The 25007-nt window shown below is 44.9% G+C and overlaps 2 protein-coding genes across 3 annotated transcripts in view; one reads left to right on the forward strand and one right to left on the reverse strand.

The window, feature by feature from the left end:
• Positions 1–11674, forward strand: part of LOC143793547 (uncharacterized) — a 37258-nt gene extending 25584 nt beyond the window's left edge. For both annotated transcript variants that reach the window (XM_077280613.1, XM_077280614.1), the window contains 3 exons: positions 5849–5946; positions 6025–6100; positions 10064–11674. In XM_077280613.1, the coding sequence (XP_077136728.1) occupies positions 5849–5946; positions 6025–6100; positions 10064–11343 (1454 nt within the window). In that variant the 3' untranslated portion in view covers positions 11344–11674. The remainder of the gene's footprint in view (positions 1–5848; positions 5947–6024; positions 6101–10063) is intronic.
• LOC143793562 (uncharacterized) overlaps positions 1–25007 on the reverse strand; it is a 293906-nt gene that overhangs the window by 58622 nt on the left and 210277 nt on the right. The window lies entirely within an intron of this gene.

Below are 25007 nucleotides of genomic sequence, written 5' to 3' on the forward strand. Positions count from 1 at the left end.
CGCAGGGCCGCGCTTAGTAACCCGATGTTTACCCTGGTTACCAGCGTAAAAGTTAAAAAAACAAACAGCACATACTCACCAGCGCGTCCCCCAGCCTCTGCTTCCTGACACTGACTGAGCGCCGGCCCTAAACTGAAAGTGAAAGCACAGCGGTGACGTCACCGCTGTGCTGTTAGGGCCGGAGCTCAGTCAGTGTCAGGAAGCAGAGGCTGGGGGACGCGCTGGTGAGTATGTGCTGTTTGTTTTTTTAACTTTTACGCTGGTAACCAGGGTAAACATCGGGTTACTAAGCGCGGCCGTGCGCTTAGCAACCCGATGCTTACCCTGGTTACCCGGGGACCTCGGCATCGTTGGTCGCTGGAGAGCGGTCTGTGTGACAGCTCTCCAGCGACCAAACAGCGACGCTGCAGCGATCGGCATCGCTGTCGCTATCGCTGCAGCGTCGCTTAATGTGACGGTACCTTTACTGTATTCTTATCCAAGTACTTACACACATTCTGTTTAATAATTTGTTCACAGATCATTCCTGGTATAGTAGTAAGCTCACTGGTCTGTAATTTCCTGGCTCCATCTTTTTTTCTTTTTTGAAGATAGGGATATTTGCCCTTCTCCAATATTTTGGGACTTTTTCTATTTTCCGGGATTTTTCAAAGATTCTGGCTAGTGGTTCTGCAATTTCCTCTGCTAACTCTTTCAGTACCTAGGATGTAATTCATCTGGACCAGGAGATTTACATTCATGTAAATTAGGTAGCTGTTCCCTCCTCATCTCTCGGTTTATGGATAGTGTGGATTTTTTTCAAATTCTTCCTTCTTTTCGGGATTGTTACAGATTGTGCAGTAAGAATTGCATTTAACAAAATCTCCCATCCTTCTGGGACATTTCTGTCCTTTAGAACAGGGGTGGGGAACCTTTTTCCAGCCGAGGGCCAATTGGAAATTTCTACCATCATTCGGGTCTACACAAAAATGATCACCTTGAAAATTACCCCGGTATATTTAGTCAAACAATTAATTACGGTAACTCACCCTTAATGTGACGGCTGGAGTTGCTTCTCTTTGGTGCAGCTGTGATGTTAGGTGATACTGATCATGTTGCTTCTCACAGCTGCTTTTCTAGGTTTGCGTCTGCAGGAGAGCAGTCAACTTTCTGTCATATCCTCCCCTCCTTGGGGAGGGGGGATATACAGCACTGAGGGGGACAGGTATCGCCAGGGAGGCACATAGATCACTGGGGAGACATCACCGGAGGAGTGGCACAAAGATCACCCAGGGGGAGGGAAGCACAAAGATCACAGGGGGGCACATAGCTGGGGGGCACAGATATCACCGGGGGGGTGGCACGAAGATCACGGGGGTGCACAGAAATCACAGGAGGGCACATAGCTGGAGGGCACAGAGATCATGGAGGGGACAGAGATCACATGGGAGCACAAATATCATAGGGGGGCACAGTGATCACAAAGGGGCAGAAAGCTGGGAGCCACAGAGATCAAAGGGATGCATATAGCTGGGGGGGCAAAGAGATCACAGGGGGGCACATAACTGGGGGCACAGAAATCACAGGGCACATAGCTGGGGGGGCACAGGGATCACACAGGGATCACACAGGGACATATAGCTATGGGGCACAGAAATAACGGGGCACAAAGCTGGGGCCACAAAGATCACAGAGGGGGCACAGAAATCACAGGCCACAAAGCTGGGGACACAGATCAGAGGGGGCACTGAGATCACATGGGGGCACATAGCTGGGGGGCACAGAGATTATATTGGGGCACGTAGCTGGAGGGGCACGTATCACGAGGGGCACATAGCTGAGGGGCAGAGATCACCAGCAGACAGGCACTGAGTAGCTGGCACAAAGATCACTCTGGACTCTGGCAGCTGTTCCTCTTCTGGGATGGGAGAGCATTGGGCGCTAACCCCGCCCACCCTGATGACATCATTCATGTGCAGGCAGCATGAATTCATGAATTCATCATTGATGTGTGGCCCGCAGGCCGCATGTTCTCCACCCCTGCTTTAGAACATGCCGCCATTGGACCTTTCCTACCCTCTTTCTGAGTCAATTAAAATCTGCCTTACTGAAGTCCAACCTTAAAGTCTGAGTCCTCGCTGGTCTTCCTCCTCTTGCAATCCAAAATTCGAGGATAACATGATCACTGCCTCCTAAATTCCCGGCCACCTTTACTTCCTCAAACATATCCTCCCTGTTGGTAAGAATCAGGTCCAAGATTGCAGATCCTTTTGTTCTCTCTTCTTTCCTCGTCAGCAAGAGAAGATAAGAATTTTCTGGACCCAGTACTTTTGCCCGAGAGAGCTTCCCAAAAAATCTCCCATGATCACTTTGTCGTACGTTTTTGAGAACAGAGACATATGATGTAAAAAGAGTTCATCCATATCTTCATTCTGCACAGGTGGCCTATAATAAACACCTTCAATAGTCTCCTTACTGTTCTCTCTTTGTATTTTTACCCTAACAGATCCTGCAGAGCTACCAGTCTCTGAAGCTTGGATCTCTGTGGAGATATACGTTTTCCTAACATACAATGCAACACCTCCTCTCTTCTTGTTAGTCATGTTTCTAAGAAATAAATTGTAGCCTTAAGGTCTGTATTCCAAGCATGTGTATCATCCCACCAAGTTTCAGTGATGCCATATCTCTCTTCCTGTGGCAGCAGCTCCAATTCTCCTTGCTTGTTTCCAATGCTCTGTGCATTTGTATAGACACATTTTAGTTTGTTTTCGGCTTCTCATATTCTTTTAATTCAGTTTGATGTTTTTATTCTATATTTCCACTGCTAATAGTAGGGTTCTTAAAAGAATTCATCAGCTGCATATTTCTTCCTTCTTCCTGGCTGTATATTTCAAATCCCTTATTGCTCTAACTTAAAGCTCTCCTGTTGAGTGTAGCAAGGCGTCTACCAAATGTGTTTTTCTGTTTCCATAAGATGCAACCCTTATCTAACAAGGAGTCCAGCATACAGGTAATTCATTCCATGGTCAAGAAACCCAAAACCTTGCTCACAGCACCATCGACGTAGCCAGTTGTTCACCTGTTAGAATCCTGTTCAATCACCTTGGTCCATGTCCATCCACCAGGGGGATGGATGAGAAGTCGACCTGAGCTCCCAGTTCCTTCACTTCAGTTGTGGAGTCCGGAGTCTGAAGTCAGGGAAATTGAAAAGTCAGAGTCGGAATCAGTGATATGGCTTACCGATGCCACAGCCCTGGTAGCTTCGCCGACTGAAACTATATGACTGGAAGCCGAACACTGCTAGGTGGAATAAGGTTCTTTTCCTCCTGGCAGCGGGTCTCCCAGTCCAGATGCTAGGCAGGTTCAATATGCTATTAGCTTGCAGATTAACCTCATATTTGCAGGTTATTTTACATGACAAGTTCCCTTTAAATTGAACTGTCATGGATGTCAGCAGCAGTGAAGTGTTTAAATTGCATCAATCGGAGCTTTCTCGATAGACTAGCACCTGGCATTCTCCATGCATGAACATCAGATTCTCAGGAAGGGGTTTAAGAGCCTTATCACATGATGTGAGAATGCACAGGGTTGGGTGTTCTAGTCTCAAGGGCTCAACGACAGCAAAATGTCAGGCAGTCCATTCTTCCTCTTCATATGGTCTGATCAGAATGTGTTCTCCAAACTGCTTACTTGGAATGATGATGTAGGTGTTGGCCTTGCAGGAACATCAGGTCACCGAAGAGGAGTAGTAATCAGTGTAAGTCTCCCTTAACCCCTTCACGACATGCCCCGTACTAGTACGGCGCATGTCGTGTCTCCCCCTTTGATGTGGGCTCCGGCGGTGAGCCCACATCAAAGTCGCAACATGTCAGCTGTTTTGTACAGCTTGACATGTGCGCGCAATAGCGGCGGGTGAAATCGCGATTCACTCGCCGCTATTAACCAGTTAAATGCCGCTGTCAAACGCTGACAGTGGCATTTAACTACCGCTTCTGGCCGCGCGGCCGGAAATGATCGCATCACCGACCCCCGTCACATGATCGAGGGTCAGCGATGGGTCAGGATAGTAACCATAGAGGTCCTTGAGACCTTTATAGTTACTGATGCTGGCCTGCTGTGAGCGCCACCCTGTGGTCGGCGCTCATAGCAAGCCTGCAATACAGCTACATAGCAGCGATCTGATGATCGTTGCTATGTAGCAGAGCCGATCCAGTTGTGCCAGCTTCTAGACTCCCATGGAGGCTATTGAAGCATGGCACAAGTTTAAAAAAAAAGTTTTAAAAAGTATTAAAAAAAGTACAAAAATATTAAAGTTTAGATCACCCCGCTTTCGCCCCATCCAAAATAAAACAATAAAAAAAATCAAACCTACACATATTTGGTATAGGCACGTTCAGAGTCACCCGATCTATCAATAGAAAAAAAAAAGCATTAACCTGATCGCTAAATGACGTAGAGAGAAAAAAATTCAAAACGCCAGAATTAAGTTTTTTTGGTCGCCACGACATTGCATTAAAATGCAATAGCGGGCGATCAAAAGAACGTATCTGCAGAAAAGTGGTACCATTAAAAATGTCAGCTCGGCACGCAAAAAATAAGCCCTCGCCCGACCCCAGATCACGAAAAATGGAGACGCTACAGGTCTCCAAAAATGGTGCAATTTATTTATTTTTTTTAGCAAAGTTTGGAATTTTTTTTCACCACTTAGATAAAAAATAACCTAGACATGTTTGGTGTCTATGAACTCGTAATGACCTAGAGAATCATAATGGCGGGTCAGTTGTAGCATTTGGTGAACCTAGCAAAAAAAGCCAAACAAAACAATTGTGGGATTGCGCTTTTTTTGCAATTTCACCACGCTTGGAATTTTTTTCCCGTTTTCTAGTACAAGACATGGTAAAACTAATGATGTAATTCAAAAGTACAACTTGTCCCACAAAAAATAAGCCCTCACATGGTCATATTGATGGAAAAATAAAAAAGTTATGGCTCTGGGAAGGAGGGGAGCGAAAAACGAAAAAGGGCTGCGGCGTGAAGGGGTTAAAGGGTTGTTTGTTCAGTAGAATATGTATTATGGGGCTTTTCTGTGGAATCTGACCAGACAATCTCTCCTTGGCTCCTCGTGTACATCAGTAAGCGCCCATGACCCTGGTGCCTGCTCTCTAGTTGTCCTTTCTACACATTGATAGGCACTAACCGCTACTGGGTGCTCCCCACAACACCGTCCTCTCGGGCGCTGTGAATTCATCTGTTATACGTGCCCTTTTTTGTCCTTCAGAGACAAAAACTCAGAACTTTCCGAGCACTTGCTGCCCATTTTTGTGTTTATATTGAGGCAGATGTTGAGAGTTCTCTCTACTTAAAAAAGAATAAAAACTCAGTAACTCGTCTTTTAATAAGAGGACGGCAGGTTCTCTCCTCTAAGAGTGATCCCAGATAATCATGTCCAGGAAGGAGGTTGTGTCCTCATGGTATGTTGTGAGTTCTTAAAATACAATGGCTGGTAAATGGTAACCGTCCTTCCCCCCAATCTCCATAATTAGGAGAGAAAAAAATGATGGCTAGAAAGCGGAGAAATTGTGTTTTTTAGCACGGCTCCCTCATCTGAATGACGAGGGTCTTCTCTGTCCCTCTCCTCAGGGTCCTCATCCTCTGAGTGTAGAGCAGAGAGCATTAGGCTTTGTCCTCGCTGATTATCACTTCATACTTGGGGCCACAATGTGCTGGGACCTCGGTACCGGTGGTGAGGACCACAACAATGTAATTTAGTCCCTGATACATAAACCTAGAATTACCGGTTCTGAGAGACGTGTCTCATATATAGACAGATACACGGCAGGTGATGTATTCAGTCTGTGTGTCTCCACAGATGGATCCAGGAGGAGGAATCCACCAGAGAGATGTCCCCGTCCCCTGTATTCCCAGGACTGTCCAGAGGAGAATCGCAACATCCCGGAGGATCATCAGGTAGATGACACTGAAGCCCCCACAACATCTGACCATGAAGTGATGGGACCTGAGCTCATCTTACATTTTTCTTTTTAGGGTGAAGATCTGATTGATATTAAGGTTGAGGGTATTCATGGAGCACCAGAGACCATCGCAATATGGGCCGATCAGGGTGAGGAGGGGAGACTGTCATGTGTTCTGTGGTCACCTACTACTACTACTACTTCCATCATCTCTATCACATGACACAATCTACAGTATCATGTAAAAGTTCAAGTTTTCAGACCCTAATTAGCCTATTAGGGTTATGGCTTGTTCACCATCATCGTTAGGAAAGGCCAGGTGATGCACATTTCCGAGCTTTATAAAAACCCAGCCTCCTCTAACCTTGTGCCAAAAAACAGCAGCCATGGGTTCTTCCAAGCAGCTAGCACTCTGAGAATGACAATGGGGGAGGCCCACAAAGCAGGAGAAGGCTATAAGAAGATGGCAAAGTGTTTTCAAGTTGCCCTTTCATCAGTTCAAAATGTAATTAAGAAATGGCAGTTACCAGGAACAGTGGAGGTCAAGATAAGGTCTGGAAGCGGAAGCAAAATTTCAGTGATAACTGCTCATAGAATTGCTAGAGAGGCAAATCAGAACCCCCGTCTGGAGTTGTGGTACATTGTTCTACTGTTCAGAGACACCTGCACAAATATGACCTTCATCGAAGAGGAAGAGATCAGAAGAAAACCTCTTCTGCTTCCTCACCATAAAATTCAGCTTCAGAACTATGCAAAAGAATATCTAAACAAGCCTGATGCATTTTGGAAACAAGTCCTGTTGACCGATGAGTTTAAAATAGAACTCTTTGGCCACAATGAACAAAGATATTTGTAGAGTGTGATAGATCATCTCCCTCAGATGGTTTATTGCAGTCCTAAATTATGAAACAACAAAAAGGGGATACACTGGCGCCCACACACAATAAGCTGAAGCTGCTGGTGGTGAGACAGGCTCTGTGCGTGATCCTGTCTGAACTGCAAATATGCTGAAATCTATAAACACTAAACTACCGCTCTACAGACCTGTGAATTTAGACAAGCGGTGTGCAGAGATGGCAAGCCGGTTACTGGTAAAGAGTGTGCAAATAGATATCACTTATTCAGTACCCGTGAGCCTGGTGCACATCCTGGTGGTCCGGTGCTGGGGCAGACTCCGTGCAGTGTATAAAGAGCCTTGGGAGCGTCCTTCCGGTTCTATGGCTCCCCTCGTGTATGTGGAGATGTAGGCTGGTGGTGAGCTCCGGCTGGAAGAGCCGCTGTAGCAGTTGCGAGGTTGGCGGGAGGCATGGAAAGGGTGACATCACCTAGTACTAAGCGAAAAATTGAACAACAACTTTGGGGGTCTCTTGTTACCCTTGGAAAATAAAAAAATGGGAGCTAAAAAATCATTTTTGTGGGAAAAAAAGATTTTTTATTTTCACGGCTCTACGTTATAAAATTATGTGAAGCACTTGGGGGTTCCAAGTGCTCACTACACATCTAGATAAGTTCCTTGTGGGGTCTAGTTTCCAAAATGGGGTCACTTTTGAGGGGTTTCTACTGTGTAGGCACATCAGGGGATCTGCAAACGTAACATGACGCCTGCAGACCATTCCATCAAAGTCTGCATTCCAAAACGTCACTACTTCCCTTCCAAGCCCCGACGTGTGCCCAAACAGTGGTTCCCACCCCCACATACAGTACAGACCAAAATTTTGGACACACCATCTCATTTAAAGATTTTTCTGTATTTTCATGACTATGAAAATTGTACATTCACACTGAAGGCCTCAAAACTATGAATTAACACACGTGGAATTATATACTTAACAAAAAAGTGTGAAACAACTGAAAATATGTCTTATATTCTAGGTTCTTCAAAGTAGCCACCTTTTGCTTTTTTGTTAAGTATATAATTCCACATGTGTTATGGGGTATCAGCGTACTCAGGACAAACTGGACAACAACTTTTGGGGTCCAATTTCTCCTGTTACCCTTGGGAAAATACAAAACTGGGGGCTAAAAAATCATTTTTGTGGAAAAAAAATATTTTTTTATTTTCATGGCTCTGCGTTATAAACTTTAGTGAAACACTGGGGGTTCAAAGTTCTCACAACGCATCTAGATAAGTTCCTTGGGGGTCTAGTTTCCAAAATGGGGTCACTTGTGGGGGAGCTCCAATGTTTGGGCACACAGGGGCTCTCCAAATGCGACATGGTGTCCGCTAACGATTGGAGCTAGTTTTTCATTCAAATAGTCAAATGGCGCTCCTTCCCTTCCAAGCCCTGCCGTGTGCCCATTCAGTGGTTTACCCCCACATGTGAGGTATCTTTGTACTCAGGAGAAATTTCCCAACAAACTTTACGATCCATTTTTATCCTGTAGCCCATGTGAAAATGAAAAAATTGAGGCTAAAAGAATTTTTTTGTGAAAAAAAAAAAAAAAGTACTTATTCATTTTTATGGATCAATTTGTGAAGCACCTGGGGGTTTAAAGTGCTTACTATGCATCTAGATAAGTTCCTTGGGGGTCTAGTTTCTAAAATGGGGTCACTTGTGGGGGAGCTCCAATCTTTAGGCACACGGGGGCTCTCCAAACGCGACATGGTGTATGCAAACGATTGGTGCTAATTTTTCATTCAAAAAGTCAAATGGCGCTCCTTTCCTTCCGAGCCCTTCCGTGCGCCCAAACAGTGGTTCCCCCCACATATGGCGTACTCAGGACAAATTGGACAACTTTCGGGGTCCAGTTTCTTCTTTTACCCTTGGGAAAATAAAAAAAATTGTTGCTAAAAGATCATTTTTGTCACTAAAAAGTGAAATGTTCATTTTTTCCTTCCATGTTGCTTCTGCTGCTGTGAAACACCTGAAGGGTTAACAAACTTCTTGAATGTGGTTTTGAGCACCTTTAGGGGTGCAGTATTTAGAATGGTGTCACTTTTGGGTATTTTCAGCCATATAGACCCCTCAAACTGACTTCAAATGTGAGGTGGTCCCTAAAAATAATGGTTTTGTAAGTTTTGTTGTTAAAATGAGAAATCGCTGGTCAAATTTTAACCCTTTTAACTTTCTAGCAAAAAAAAAAAAAATAGTTTTCAAAATTGTGCTGATGTAAAGTAGACATGTGGGAAATGTAATTTATTAACTATTTTGTGTCACAAAACTCTCTGGTTTAACCCGAAACACAGTGTCTGCAAATTGAGATCTGGTTTACCTTTTATCCTAAGTCATGTGACAAGGCTCGTTAAAGGGTCGACATTGACTGTTAGGATTGCTACTTACAATCGGTGGCACTAGAGTTCTAGTCCTCTTCCTCTCTGAAGAGACCATTTGCATTTAACAGAATAAAAATTCAAAATTTGAAAATTGCGAAATTTTAAAAAATTTCCCTAAATTTCCATTTTTTTCACAAATAAACGCAAAAATTATCGACCTAACATGAAGCTCAATATGTCACGAAAAACAGTCTCAGAATCGCTAGGATCCTTTGAAGTGTTCTTGAGTTATTACCTCATAAAGGGACACTGGTCAGAATTGCAAAAAAATGGCCAGGTCATTAAGGTCAAAATAGGCTGGGTCATGAAGGGGTTAATGATGGAAGTATATATGAGTCCGATCTGCCTTTAAGATGTACCTTAAGGTTGTCAAAAATACTTAACAGTGGTGGCCGGCAGGGTTGTAGGGGACCTGAAATATATCAGCATAATGTACAATTACATTGAGCAGAAGTGTAAGCGTTGAAGGGTAATAAAAAATGGCTGAGGGAATTTTACCTTTAGGACAAGAAATATCTTGTGGCGCTTCCGCGTCTAGCTGCTTGTGCTGGCATGGCATAATGTTGGCAGTGGCTGATTATAAGTACCGCGGCGTACACCGCCGGACCGGGAGTGACACGGCGCTGCTCGGAGGAACACAACTGCGTATGCGCTGTAGTTAGGAATGCCAGTGTTGCTGGGGCATGGTACACCCATCATTGTGCTAATGTTATGGCATGCAGTTGTCCTCCTTATTACTTTCATCGACGAGGGTCTTTATTGTGAGCTCTATAAAATAAATTTAGAAATCTCTTTTGTGTTAAAAAATTCACATCTAATCCATGTTTCATCCTTATAGGAAATCCTTCTGAGAATAACGGTTTATCACTAAATTGTAAAAAAGAAGATATCAGGAAGCACTCTAATGGAGAAAACGTCATTACCTATCATAGACCTCCTGGACTTCCTAGTACTTCACTTTCTTATAATCCTAATCATGGGGAACCCTCTCCTGAGCAATCTCGCATTGTTACCACAATTCCAGGTGACAACGTGGATACAAGATTTCAGTGTGGCAAGCAACTTGAAAAAATCTCAGATTTTTTATCACAAAGAAAGCGCAAAGGAAAAAAGCCATACTCCTGTTCAGAATGTGGGAAATGCTTTACGATGAAATCAAAATTTGTTATACATGAGAGACTTCACACAGGAGAAAAGCCATTTTCATGTTCGGAATGTGAGAAATGCTTTACAGATAAAGGACATCTTATTAGACATCAGAAAATTCACACAGGAGAGAAGCTGTATTCATGTTCAGATTGTGGGAAATATTTTTTAAGTAAATCACACCTTGCTACACATGAGAGAATTCACACAGGAGAGAAGCCATTTTCATGTTCAGAATGTGGAAAATCTTTTATATGTAAATCAATTCTTACTATACATAAGAGAATTCACACAGGAGAGAAGCCATTTTCATGTTCAGAATGTGGGAAGTCCTTCACAGATAAAGGACATCTTATTAGACATCAGAGAATTCACACAGGAGAGAAGCCGTATTCATGTTCAGAATGTGGGAAATATTTTTTAAATAAATCACACCTTGCTACACATGAGAGAAGTCATACAGGAGAAAAGTCATTTTCATGTTCAGAATGTGGGAAATCTTTTATGTATAAATCATTTCTTACTACACATGAGAGAATTCACACAGGAGAGAAGCCATTTTCATGTTCAGAATGTGGGAAATGTTTTAGAAGTAAATCAGACCTTGTTAAACATCAAAGAATTCACACAGGAGAAAAACCTTTTTCATGTTTGCAGTGTGGAAGGTGCTTTACAGAGAAATCACAACTTGTTAAACATCAGAAAATCCACAAAGGAGAAAAGCCGTTTTCATGTTCGCTATGTGATAAGGCCTTCACAGTTAAATGGAATCTTATTGCACATCAGAGCATCCATACTGGAGAGAAGCCGTATTCATGTTTAGAATGTGATAAATGTTTTAGAACAAAATCACATCTTGATAAACATCAAAGAATTCACACAGGGGAAAAACCGTTTTCTTGTTTACAATGTGGAAAAAGCTTTAGAGATAAATCAAAACTTCTTAGACATCAGAAAATTCACACAAAGTAAAAGCCGTAATGTTCACTCTGTGAGAAGTGCTTTACAAAAAAATGAAGTCTTGTAAGCCATGAGAGAATTCACATAGGAGAGAAGTTGTATTCATGTCCAGAAGGTGGGGAATCTTTTATGCATAAGTCATATCTTGTAAAACATGAGAGAAGGCATGCAGAAAAGAAACTATAGTTATGTTCTGTTACATAAATTTTAATAAACCTTAATCCGCATACATTATTACTCTTTGATAAATATGATTTTTTTAATATCTCACTGAACAGAGGAACATTTTCTAAAATTCCGCCAACACTAAATTTCATAGAACATTTTTGTAATCAAACATATATATATATATATATATATATATATATATATATACACACATATATATATAACCAATAACTCTCCCTAACCCCCCTCCCCCCCCAGATAGCAACCAGAGCATACCACATATGTTGCAGTATAACACATATACACATATACAGCTTTGGCAAAAATTAAGAGAACGCTGTAAAATGTTCAGTTTGTCTGATTTTTCTCTTTATAGGTATATTTTTTAGTAAAATATAAATTGCTCTTTTATTCTATAAACTATTGACAACATGTATTTGAATTTCCAAGCAACAAATTTTGTATTTATTTTCTGAAAAGGAGAAATAGACAAAATAGCAAAATCATGCATTGCTTTCAGACCTCAAATAATGAAAAGAAAACAAGTTCATAATCATTTAGAAACAACAATACTAATGTTTTATCTCAGGAGGAGTTCAGAGATCAATATTTTGTGGAATAAATATGATTTTTAATCACAGCTTTCATGCGTCTTGGCATGCTTTCCACCAGTCTTTCACACTGCTTTAAGGTGACTTTATGCCACTCCTCGTACAATAATGTAAGCAGTTCTTCTTTGTTTGATGGCTTGTGACGATCCATCTTCCTCTTGATTACATTCCAGAGGTTTTCAATGGGGTTCAGGTCTGGAGATTGGGCTGACCATGATAGGGATTTGATGTGGTGGTCCTTCACCCACACTTTGAGTGACCTAGCTGTGTGGCATGGCGCATTTTCCTGCTGGAAAAAACAGACCTCAGAGTTGGGGAACATTGAGCAGAAGGAATCAACTGTTTTTCCAGGATAACCTTGTATGCGGCTTAATTCATACGTCCTTCGCAAAGATTAACTTGCCCAATTCCAGCCTTGCTGAAGCATTCCCAGATCATCACCGATCCTCCACCAAATTTCACAGTGGGTGCAAGACACTGTGGCTTGTACGCCTCTCCAGGTCTCCGTCTAACCATTAGGAGACCAGGTGTTGGGCAAAGCTGAAAATTAGACTCACCAGAGAAGATAACCTTACTCCAGTCCTCTATGGTCCAATCCTTATGGTCTTTGGCAAACTTCATTATGGCTCTCCTTTGTATCTCATTGATGAAAGCTTTTCTCTATCTTTACATGACTTAAGTCCTGCCTCTAGGAGCCTGTTACAAACTGTTCTTGCCGTGCACTTCACCCCAGCTGCCATTCTTTTTGTAGGTCACTTGATGTCATCCTGCGGTTGCTGAGTGACATTCGAATAAGATGACGGTCATCCCGGTCAGTGGAGAGTCGTTTGTGCCCTCTGCCGGTCTTTAGCTTTGTTGTGCCCAGTGTCTGCTGCCTGACCTTGTTGTAATGGACTGTGTCTTAGAAATTATAGGATGGAGGCAACATGACACTCACTATATCCCTCTGGTAGTAAAGCCAGAATTAAGCCCTTCTTTTCCTCACTCAAGACTTTTCTTTTCAACTCCTTTGGCATGGTTAAAAGTTATTTTTTCATTCCTATTACTTCTGGGTTATTACTAGAACTTGTTTTGCCATCCAGCTTGTCCTGTTGCAAGAGGATTGTGAACACCACAGCAGTGTTTTTTATACTTTCCTTTTTTAAATAAGATTGGGTTCAGGTGATCACCTAATCAGAAGCACATTAAGTAGAATGAGGTTGTGAGGAAAATGTATAATATAAGTTTTAGTTTCTCTTGCCAGCACATATAGGGTGGGCGTTGACCCCCCCCCTTCACTCTGTGTTTTGCTTTCTGGAATGTGTGTGTAGAAGAGGTTTTATTGCTCTAGCTGTAAATTCCAGGGTCCGAGCAATTGCGCTGGTGTAGGCTCAAACTCTCCCTCCAGCTAGAACTGGTATAGAATTTAATGACAGGAAGTTCTTTGTTCTAATATTGTAAGATATTGGGTCACCGGTTTAGGCTAGGAAAATAATAAGTCCAGGTTGCGAATCTCCATCGGCGGATCTGTCAAACACTGTAAGCATGGGCCTCTAACAGGTAAAAAGTATGGATTTCTCCGGAACTGTGTGTCCCAACTAGGACAAATTTGGTCTCATTAGAAAGCCAATTTTAAAATAAGGTGAATGCTGGGTGTGTTATGATTCTGACATGTTCTGGACAGAAAATACATGAATTATAAGAATTGTTGGAGAAAATTGTACAGCTGAGGAGAGGGGAGGGCGATGTTAACTTAACCCCTTTAGTGATGTCACCAGGCTGTGGGTATAAGTGACTCCACTCAACCCAGCCTTCAGTCTTAGTGTGAGTCTTACCAGAGGAGCCCTCACTGCCAGACCTGATGCATTGGGACATTTGGGATCTCCGCCCACTAGCCTGGTTCTGCCTGCAATGATCTGAACACATTGTAAGTGTTGATTTCTCATTTAATCCCTGTTTTTTTTATAATTACCTTTGTACATATTTCCAATTGTCTCTTATTGTAACATCCTTGTAATATTTTATAAACACTGCCTTATCTTTCGGAGTAAAATATTGAAAGTACTAGTTCATTCTTCCTGCTCTAAAACGTACCCTAAGTCTTCTGAAGGGAATTACGCTACTGTTTTGGGTTAGCTTCGGACCCGTTTAATCGAAGCTGGTGGCAGCATACCTTGTTCTGTGCATTTGGGAGTCGTAGCGACGGCGGCGTTGATAATTATTGTTCCTACCTGAGTGGGAGTAGTTATATCGCCCTCGCCGCAGCGTGCCCAAAAGCCATTACAAAGCAGGCAGCCTTTCTGGCGACTAATTACTCTAGGTGGAGTACCTAGTGTGACCTGAGGGTAAGGGGGCACCAGAGAGCTGCAAGTTCTCAAGTGAAACTGTAAAGCGGGATATACATAAATCCCTGTAGTTCGTGGTATATTGTAGAGCAGTGGGATAACTAAAATAAGCCCCTGCTGTAAATCGATAGGTCAATAACCTTGTGTGTGTTTTCATCACATTGTTAGCAGTGGAGGGATAACTAAGATAAGCCCCCTGTACATGTGATAGCCGTCTGTTGCCCTAAAGTCACCCCGAGACGTAGGGGTGACAGTCACGGTGTGGAATCGTGACAAATTGGTGGCAGCGGTGTGGATTCGTGACAAATTGGTGGCAGCGGCAGCGGTGAGATCTTAGAGCATTAGTGATTTGGTTTGAGCAATCATTCCTCTCACTAAAAACTTGCAAAGTTCTTGCGAGGACTCTGCATAAATAAGTTTGGAGAACGAACTCAGTGTTTACTAGTCCTGAGACAATTGTGTGTACTGGTAATTATCCCTTCCCTTCTCTTTGTTTTTCTGTCCGATCTTTTATTTGGCAACCATGGTTGTGCTGGGAGAAACCTTTTATAAGCAGCAGACCAGAGACACCCTTATTGCCTTATGCAGGTCACAGCACATTGACTTTGAAGGCAAAAACAAAGCCCAACTTGTCACAGATCTGGTGCATTGGCTCTAGACCGCTCTGAGCCCAGTGGCCGCAGAAGCCAGCACAAGCAAACATGGTGCTGCAGCAGAGGTCCAGCCACTGAATGCCGGCCCTATTAGCAATCAGGGCGAATTGGACCCCCACCTGCTGGCGGTCTTGGAACTACTCCCCACCGATGAACGTGATGGACGTCTGCAGCTGATCCAGCAATACCAGGAGCGGGCCGAGCGGGAGGCTGAGAGCCGAGCGCCAAGCCCAGCGAGTCCATGAACTGGAGATGCTCCGGCAGGGGGGATACCCTCCACTGCCCGGAGCCGTGAGCCCAGCAGCGCTCAGATACCGAAGCCCCGGCCCGATCACTTTCCTGTTATGGAAAAGGACGGGGACTTGGACACTTTTCTGCGGGCCTTTGAGAAAGCCTGCAGGCAGTACCAGCTGCCTACAGACGAATGGGCACGATACCTGACCCCAGGGCTGAGAGGCAAAGCTCTGGAGGCGTTTGCTGCCCTCCCTCAAGAACAAGATGGTGACTATGAGGCCATCAAGCAGGCCCTCAGCCAAGTACCAGCTTACACCCGAGGTGTACCGTAGAAAGTTCTGGAACCTCCAACGTGGCCCACATGACAGCTACGGCGATGTGGTGCATGGACTCAGGACCCACTTTAACCAGTGGCTCCATGGACTGTCAGTGACCATCTTTGAGCAGCTGGGAGACCTGATGATCAAAGACCAGTTCTTACATCTTTGCCAGCTGAGGTGCGACAGTTCGTGATGGACAGAGAACCCAAAGATGTGACGAAAGCAGCACAGATTGCCGATGCCTATGAGGCCAACCGTAGATCAGAAGTGTGGAAGCCAGTCACCACCAGCTGGAGAGGGGGTAAGCCTGCAACCAACACCAGTACCCCTGCCAGCCAACACATCAGAGGTCCTGTCCATGTGGCCAACAGCACCAGACCTACCACCGAACCTCGCCAGTGTTTCTTCTGCAAAAGGACTGGTCATATCAGTCCCCACTGTCCAGACAAGCAGAAGAACCCCCCAGCCAAGGCCCCAGGGCCTAACGCAACAGTTCTTTTGGTGGGTGGTGTGGCTGGGAGGGTGTGTGACAACGTACAGCATGTCACCGTGGGAGGCCATGTTGCTACAGGCCTCAAGGACACCGGGGCTGAACAAACCCTCATCCGACCCGAACTGGCGGCCCCTGAAGAAATCATTCCGGGGAAAACCCTAATTGTCACTGGGATTGGGGGCATCAGCTGTCCTTTGCCAATGGCTCGAGTTTATATCGATTGGGGTGTCGGGAGCGGGGTGAAGGAAGTGGGGCTGTCTGATAATTTGCCCACTGATGTTTTGTTGGGGACTGATTTGGGGAGGATGGTTGCATACTACGTTCCTGACACCCCTCCCTAATCTGCTAATAAGGGTAACATTAACCCTGATGATGATGATGATGGCAAATCGCATGTGTTACCTGACCATGCTTTATCTTGTAATGATGCATCTGATAACCATTTTTTCCCTAGGATTGATGGTGAAAATGTACCTGTGCCAGCTGAACCTGATAATGATTTTTCTGTGAAGGTTGATGTGTCCATAGGTACAGGAGTGCTCAGCCACGTCGCTCTGCGGAGTGAGACGGCTGAGGAACCCCTAGCAGGGGCAAGCGTCGGTGCTACAAGAACTGGGGAGATACATGGGAACTGTGAGGAAGGTGATGACATGAAATTGACCTGTGCCACCGAGGAAGGTAACTGGCCCATAAGTAGCACTGCCCCTGGAGTGTTGGGGGTGGATGGAAAAGTAGTACCCATAGCAGCGTCGGCTGATGGGTCTGTAGAAATCCCCGGGGAGACAGCTTACGTAGCTGCTGTCACCCGCAGTCAGAGTGCCCGGAACGCAGATAACTGTCTGCCTTCCGTACCCTCCTCAGTCATCGTTGTGATTGAACCAGAGTTGGACCCAGAGCAGGTCCCAGAGGGTTCCCGTGAGGAAAGGACCCTGACGTCGCTTCTGGCTTCCCCTAGCCAGGAGTTTCAGGCCGCTCTGCAAGCAGATGCGAGCCTAGAGAGTTTGAGACAACTCGCCGAGACGCCCACCTCCGTGACTGATAAGGAGAGGGTGTTCTGGGAACGAGGAAGGTTGTACCGGAAGACAGTACCCGGAAAATCACAAAAGGAGTGGTTGAGGGAAAGACAGCTGGTCGTCCCGCAGCAATTCCGGGGTGAGTTATTACGGGTTGCCCATGAGATCCCGCTAGCTGGACACTTGGGGATCAGCAAAACAAAGGCCCGGCTGTCTCAACACTTCTATTGGCCTAAGATGGGGACATATGTGTCAAACTACTGCCGCTCCTGTACCACCTGTCAGAGTGGGGAAGGTGGGGCCTGCTCTTAAGGCTCCCCTGATCCCTTTGCCAGTGATAGAGGAGCCTTTCCAGAGAATTGCGGTGGACATTGTGGGCCCACTGGCCATCTCCAGCAGCTCTGGAAAGCAATACATCCTTACTGTGGTAGACTACGCTACCCGGTACCCAGAGGCAGTAGCTCTGTCGTCAACTAGGGCAGATAAGGTGGCGGATGCCCTGTTGGCTATCTTTTCACGTGTAGGATTTCCCAGGGAGATACTCACCGATCAAGGGACCCAATTCATGTCTCGCCTAATGGAGGCTCTCTGTAGGAAAATGCAGGTGAAGCACCTGGTATTGAGTGCGTATCACCCACAGACCAATGGCTTGTGTGAATGCTTCAATGGGACCCTCAAACAGATGCTACGCATGCTGGTTGAGACCCAAGGGCGCGACTGGGAGTGGTACCTCCCACACCTGCTATTCGCTTACCGAGAGGTTCCGCAGGCCTCGATGGGGTTCTCCCCCTTCGAGCTCCTGTACGGCAGGCGAGTCCGGGGACCCCTTGGGTTGGTAAGGGAATCCTGGGAAGAGGAGCCGAACTCCTGAAGTGTCCATAGTGGAGTATGTCATTCGCTTCCGTGACAAGATGCAGACCTTGACGCAGTTGGTGCATGACAACATGACGCAGGCTCAGGCTGATCAGAAGCACTGGTACGACCAGAACGCCTGGGAGCGGACCCACCGCGTGGGTCAGAAGGTGTGGGTGCTGGTCCCTGTACCAAAGGATAAGCTTCAGGCAGCCTGGGAATGCCCGTACGTCGTCCACCAACAGCTCAACCCGGTCACCTACGTGGTCACACTTGACCACGCTCGGGGTAGGCGAAAGGCCTTTCACGTCAACATGATGAAGGCTCATCACAAACATGAACCTTTTGTCCTTCCAGTCTGCAGCTTGCCCGAAGACGGGGAGGAAGAGACCCTCCTGGACATGCTGGCCCAAGCCAAGGCCAGTGGGTCCATTGAGGACGTGGAGGTAAGCGCCTCTCTAACTGAACCCCAGCGGTTGCAGCTGTAAACCACTCTGGAACCATTCCGGGCTGTGTTCTCCAACCGACCTGGAAGGACTGAGTTAGCCATCCACGAGGTGGACACTGGGAATCATGCCCCACTATGGCGAACACCCTATCGAATCTCCGACCAGGTGCAGCAGGTTATGCGCCAGGAGATCGATGAGATGTTACAGCTGGGGGTTATTCTACGGTCAAAGAGCGCGTGGGCCTCACCTGTAGTTCTCGTGCCCAAGAAGGACTGGACCACCCGGTTCTGCATGGACTACAGGGGGCTCAACGCCATCACAGCCTCTGACGAGCACCCAATGCTGTGCATCGAGGAGCTGCTTGAGAGGTTATCTGGCGCAGATTACCTGACCATAATGGATCTGAGTCGAGGATACTGACAGATTCCCCTGAGTCCTGAGGCGCAGAAGTCCGCCTTTATCACACCCTTTGGACTGTATGAGTCCACGGTCATGCCCTTCAGTATGAAGAATGCCCCTACCACTTTCCAGCGGATGGTCAACCTCCTGCTTCTGGGACTGGAGAAGTACGCAGTGGCATACTTGGATGACATTGCCATCTTCAGTTCCTCCTGGAAGGAACACCTGCCGCATCTCAAGGAGGTGCTCAGGAGAATTCACCGAGCTGGACTGACTATCAAACCGGGAAAGTGCCAGCTGGGCATGAGTGAGGTCCACTACCTGGGGCACTGGGTAGGTGGAGGCACCCTAAAGCCAGAGCCTGAGAAAGTGGGAGCAATGGTGAACCTGTTGAGGTGCGCATGGAGGAGTACCGAGCGGTCCTGCCTCCGTAGCGCACACCAGAAGGGGGAGGTGTGAGGAAAATGTATAATATAAGTTTTAGTTTCTCTTGCCAGCACATATAGGGTGGGCATTGACCCCCCCTTCACTCTGTGTTTTGCTTTCTGGAATGTGTGTGTAGAAGAGGTTTTATTGCTCTAGCTGTAAATTCCAGGGTCCGGGCAATTGCGCTGGTGTAGGCTCAAAATCTCCCTCCAGCTAGAACTGGTATAGAATTTCTCTAATGACAGGAAGTTCTTTGTTCTAATATTGTAAGATATTGGGTCACCGGTTTAGGCTAGGAAAATAATAAGTCCAGGTTGCGAATCTCCATCGGCGGATCTGTCAAACACTGTAAGCATGGGCCTCTAATTCCAACAGGTAAAAAGTATGGATTTCTCCAGACCTGTGTCCCAACTAGGACAAATTTGGTCTCATTAGAAAGCCAATTTTAAAATAAGGTGAATACTGGGTGTGTTATGATTCTGATATGTTCTGGACCGAAAATACACGAATTATAAGAATTGTTGGAGAAAACTGTACAGCTGAGGAGAGGGGAGGGTGATGTTAACTCAACCCCTTTAGTGATGTCACCAGGCTGTGGGTATAAGTGACTCCACTCAACCCAGCCTCCAGTCTTAGTGTGAGTCTTACCAGAGGAGCCCTCACTGCCAGACCTGATGCATTGGGACATTTGGGAGCTCCGCCCACTAGCCTAGTTCTGCCTGCAATGATCTGAACACATGTAAGTGTTGATTTCTCATTTAATCCCTGTTTTTTTATAATTACCTTTGTACATATTTCCAATTGTCTCTTATTGTAACATCCTTGTAATATTTTATAAACACTGCCTTATCTTTCGGAGTAAAATATTGAAAGTACTAGTTCATTCTTCCTGCTCTAAAACGTACCCTAAGTCTTCTGAAGGGAATTACGCTACTGTTTTGGGTTAGCTTCGGACCCGTTTAATCGAAGCTGGTGGCAGCATACCTTGTTCTGTGCATTTGGGAGTCGTAGCGACGGCGGAATTGATAATTATTGTTCCTACCTGAGTGGGAGTAGTTACATCGCCTCGCTGCAGCATGCCCAATAGCCAGTACATAGCAGGCAGCCTTTCTGGTGACTAATTACCTTAGGTGCAGTACCTAATCTGACCTGAGGGTAAGGGGTGCCAGAGAGCTGCAAGTTTCCAAGCAGAACTGTAAAGCGGGATATACATAAATCCCTGTAGTTCGTGGTATATTGTAGAGCAGTGGGATAACTAAAATAAGCCCCTGCTGTAAATCGATAGGTCAATAACCTTGTGCGTGTTTTCATCACATTGTTAGCAGTGGAGGGATAACTAAGATAAGCCCCCTGTACATGTGATAGCCGTCTGTTGCCCTAAAGTCACCCCGATCCGTGATGTAGGGGTGACGGTCACGGTGTGGAATCATTACAAATTGGTGGCAGCGGTGTGGATTCGTGACAGAGGTGTACGCTGGTTGGAATTAAACTGACACTGGATGTAATAATTATAGGGGATAACTCAGGAGACTCTGCGTGGAACAAGACAACTACAGGACACAGTTTTATAAGTGGTAAAGTCTATATTATCACACGGTGATTCAAACAGGTGCAGAGAGAAACTCAAGTCCACAACACTTGGTGCAAATATCAAATGCAGCTCAGCAGTCTATAGGAAACTTCAGAGGAAAATGCAATCACGCAGAAAGTCTATGAAGCACAATTATTCTTGAGGATACTTGAGGCGAATAAGTCCTTGCTTAGTCCAAAACACAGATAGATATGCTTATAAGGCAGTTCAAATAATATCTTAGCTCAACCAGGGAGGTCTGGGTAATAGTCTCAGGTTCTTGCAGAGCAGCAACAGCTTACATGTCCAGCAAATGCAGATGGAAGTAAACATGAGCAGCAGATGAAGGAGGATTACTGGAACTGGTGTATGCAGCAGGAACTCAGAGCAGAGTAGCAGGATAACCCCACAGGTTCACAGGAGCAGGTATATAGCCAGGGAGTCACCAGAGGTCAGGAGCTGGATGCAAGGCAGAATACTCTAGCACAGACTGAAGGCTGGGGTGGAGTTTTATAGCTGGAAGACACAGTGCACATGAGACCAAAGACGCCATCTTGGAAAAGGGCAGTAATGCACAAAAAGGTAATAAAAAATGTTCTGAGTCCTGACACTGGAATGGAATATAGGAAAAATTGGACTCTGGCTCAACAGGGCTGGATTTTCCTTTTCATTTTTCAAAAGAAAATATGGTGCATAGGTCGACATGACCCAGTCAGACTGGATCATGTCGACCATGTAAATTTTTCTTTTGTATGCACCATATTCTCTTTTGAAAACTAAAAAGAAAAGGAAAATCCAGTCCTGTTGAGCCGGACTCCATTTTTTTCTATTTTCCTTGATATGAGGCCGGTGTCTGAGCCCCAGGCGGATGAGCATAGAGCAACTGGGTGAGCTGGAATCAAGTTTCTATAACTGGAATGGAATGGCTGTCAGACATGTAGAGAAGCTGATTTTTATAAAACTGTGCAGTGGTCTCTTAATTTTTGCCAGAGCTGTATTCTAAATTGACTGCCATTCATGAGTCGGCCCTGACCTTTATGACCCCAAGCAACCCTTGTGACCATTAATCGGGAATACTGTAAACTTCTAAAATGGAACCATTAACTGCCATAACCTCTCTTTCAGCAATGCACCAGACGGTTGGCCCAGAACATTCAACCAGGGTCCCCATATTTTTTCTAATTTCTTTATTGCTTTTCTTTTTCTATACACCCCCTTTTCTAACCAGATGTTATTATTAATCCTATTTATTAATTTGGTGATTGACGGAGGCTGCGCATCCAACCAATGCGATGCAATAAGTTTACTAGCTTGATATAGTATTCTTGTTAATCCAATAGTTAACGGGGATTCAAAATGTCGACTCTCCAAAATACCTCAACACATATTTTAGGAACCGCCTGAAGTTGTACCCCGAAAACCCTTTGTATTAGTCCCAAGGTATTTGTCCAATATGAGCACCGAACATCCCAAAACATGTGCATTATATGTGCGTCCTCCACCCCACATCTAAGCAATTCCCCATTCGGGCAAACCCCAATCTCAAAAGAAAGCTTGGTGTTCTATATACCCTATGTATGAGGTATATCTGCGGGTCTCTGAGATTCTCATGGCGACAGTCTAGGAATATGCTCCAACAACTCTTTCCACTGCTCTTCTGTAATCTGCCCCACATTCTCTTCCCATTTTAATTTTACTGTCCACTTATGCTCAAACAGGACTGCAGTAGTTGGTGATATATTCTAGAGATTAGACAAGTCCTATATTTTGTAGATGTTAATGATTCAAGTGTATAGCTCTTTTGAATTATGAGCGATGCATCACTAAAACTGAGTCTGGAACGCATGTCTCACTTGTATGTTTTGGAAAAAGGAAGCCTGGGAAAGCTCATACTCTTGTTGAAGTTTAGTGAAGCTCTTGAGCATGTAATTTTCTACTAAATTTTCCACCGTTTGTATTCCCTTCAGCTACCAACCCCTAAACCTATTTAATTTGCCAAACTCCGCCAAGTTAGATATTCCATATCAGAGTGAATTTGAAACAACTGGTACTTCCCAATAATTTCCCCGATCGCACGCCTAGTACGTTAGTGCCAAAGTTAGTCTTTCTCCATTTAGGCAACCCGCACCCCCATCTAAAACGTGAATGGGTGAAAAACACTTGTCTTGCAAGAAAAGATTTCCAGCTTTATCCATTTATCCCTTGTTTCCCAGCCATAAAAATGCTGCATCTGTGATGCTATATAATAAATCCGTGGATCTGGTATCGTCAACACACTCTGTTTTCTCTCTGCAACGTTTGCAGTTTAATCCTCGCATTACGCTTAAACCAAATTAATTCTCAAAACAATGTCTGCACTTTACGGAATATGGGAGGAGGAATCCAGCATGGGAAATTGTGTAGCAAATATAAGAAACGTAGCATTAGTATTATTTTTATGAGGTTACCCCTACGGATTACCGATAATAGAAGTCTACACCAAGCATTCACTTTAGATCTAAAACTGTCTAACATGGAGTTACTATTTAGTATCTTTTAGTAACATAGTTTTTAAAGTTGAAGGAAAACTTTTAAGTCCATCTAGTTCAACCCATAGCCTAACATGTTGATCCAGAAGGCAAAAAAAAAACCATGTGGCAAACATTAAGCTCCACTTTGGGGAAAAAAAATTCTTTCCGGCTTCACATACGGCAATCAGACTAGTTCCTTGGATCAACGCCCTATCAAGGAATCTAGTATATAATATAGTCTTTTATATGTAATCCAATCACTACTCCAAGGTAGTTAAACTTTTCTACCACTTGAATGAGTGTCTGATATTATTTCCAAAGGTAGGAGAGGATCCACCGGTAATAGAAATAATTTTACCCAGTTAATTGTCAAGTCTGACCAGAGACCGAACTCCTTTATTTCTGTCATTATTTCCCACATATAGAAACATATTGTCCAGATGTAAACTTACTTTTTCCTCTATACCACCTGAACCCAACAAAATTCTGTAAGTCCCTTAATCTGCATGCCAGTGGATTTATTGCCAAAGCAAATAGGAGGGATGAGAGCAGGCGGCTCTATCGTGAGCCCATATCTAATGCGAATGGATCGAGGAAACGTCCATAAACTCTCATCCTTGCCACTGGTGACCTGTATAGTAATTTGACCCAGCTTATAAACTTCTGACCCAACCCCATTATACTCAGGACCACCCATAAATAATTCCTCTCAACACTGTCGAATGCTTTTGCAGCATTCAAGGACATATTGATAGCCATGGACCTATTGTTCATAAATCCTGTGTAGTGCTGCCATCTCTGCCCCTCTCCAGCAGAGACACCAGCATACCCACCTCCACAAACCCAGTCCTGCTGTCTCCTTCCAGGTTTGGAACTGTTGGTGCTGAGACTTGTGTACATACGGGAAAGGTCAAATTGTATCAAAACTGAACAGTCAGCACTGTGTAATATTTTATATTACAAAAAGCGATAAAAATTTTATTAACTACGAAAAAACTGAATTTTACCGAATTAGCTGTAGAAATAAACATAAGTCTGAAAAAAAAAACATTTCATACATCTGATCTTCACTGCATCGAACACTTGAGCAAGAACCAAAAAAAGTCACAAAATCTTTGTGCATAAAGCAGCTGTGTATAAGTATACATAATAAAAACTATAGAAAAACTCTTGTGATCTCCTCCTTGCACCTCCTCATTATCCCGCCCCCTGCAGTGACTCCAGCCCAGCCTGTATTGTGGCCACTAAAATGGAGTCTGTGAGGAGCTGCCTGAATCTCCTCCATTCTGCTCCTGTCACCGCTGAGCCATCTACACCGGAGCTGCCGGAATCTCCACCATTCTGCTCCTGTCACTGCTGAGCAGTCTACACCGGAGCTGCCGGAATCTCCATTTCCTGTCACCACTGAGCCGACTACACCGGAGCTGCCGGAATCTCCTCCATTCTCCTCCTGTCACCGCTGACCCATCTACACTGGAGCTGCCGGAATCTCCTCCATTCTCCTGTCACCGCTGAGCCGTCTACACTGGAGCTGCTGGAATCTCCTCCATTCTCCTCCTGTCACCGCTGAGCCATCTACACTGGAGCTGCCGAAACCTCCTCCATTCTCCTGTCACCGCTGAGCCGTCTACACTGGAGCTGCTGGAATCTCCTC

This window comes from Ranitomeya variabilis, chromosome 1 (genome assembly GCF_051348905.1).
Source record: "Ranitomeya variabilis isolate aRanVar5 chromosome 1, aRanVar5.hap1, whole genome shotgun sequence".
Lineage (NCBI taxonomy): Eukaryota > Metazoa > Chordata > Amphibia > Anura > Dendrobatidae > Ranitomeya > Ranitomeya variabilis.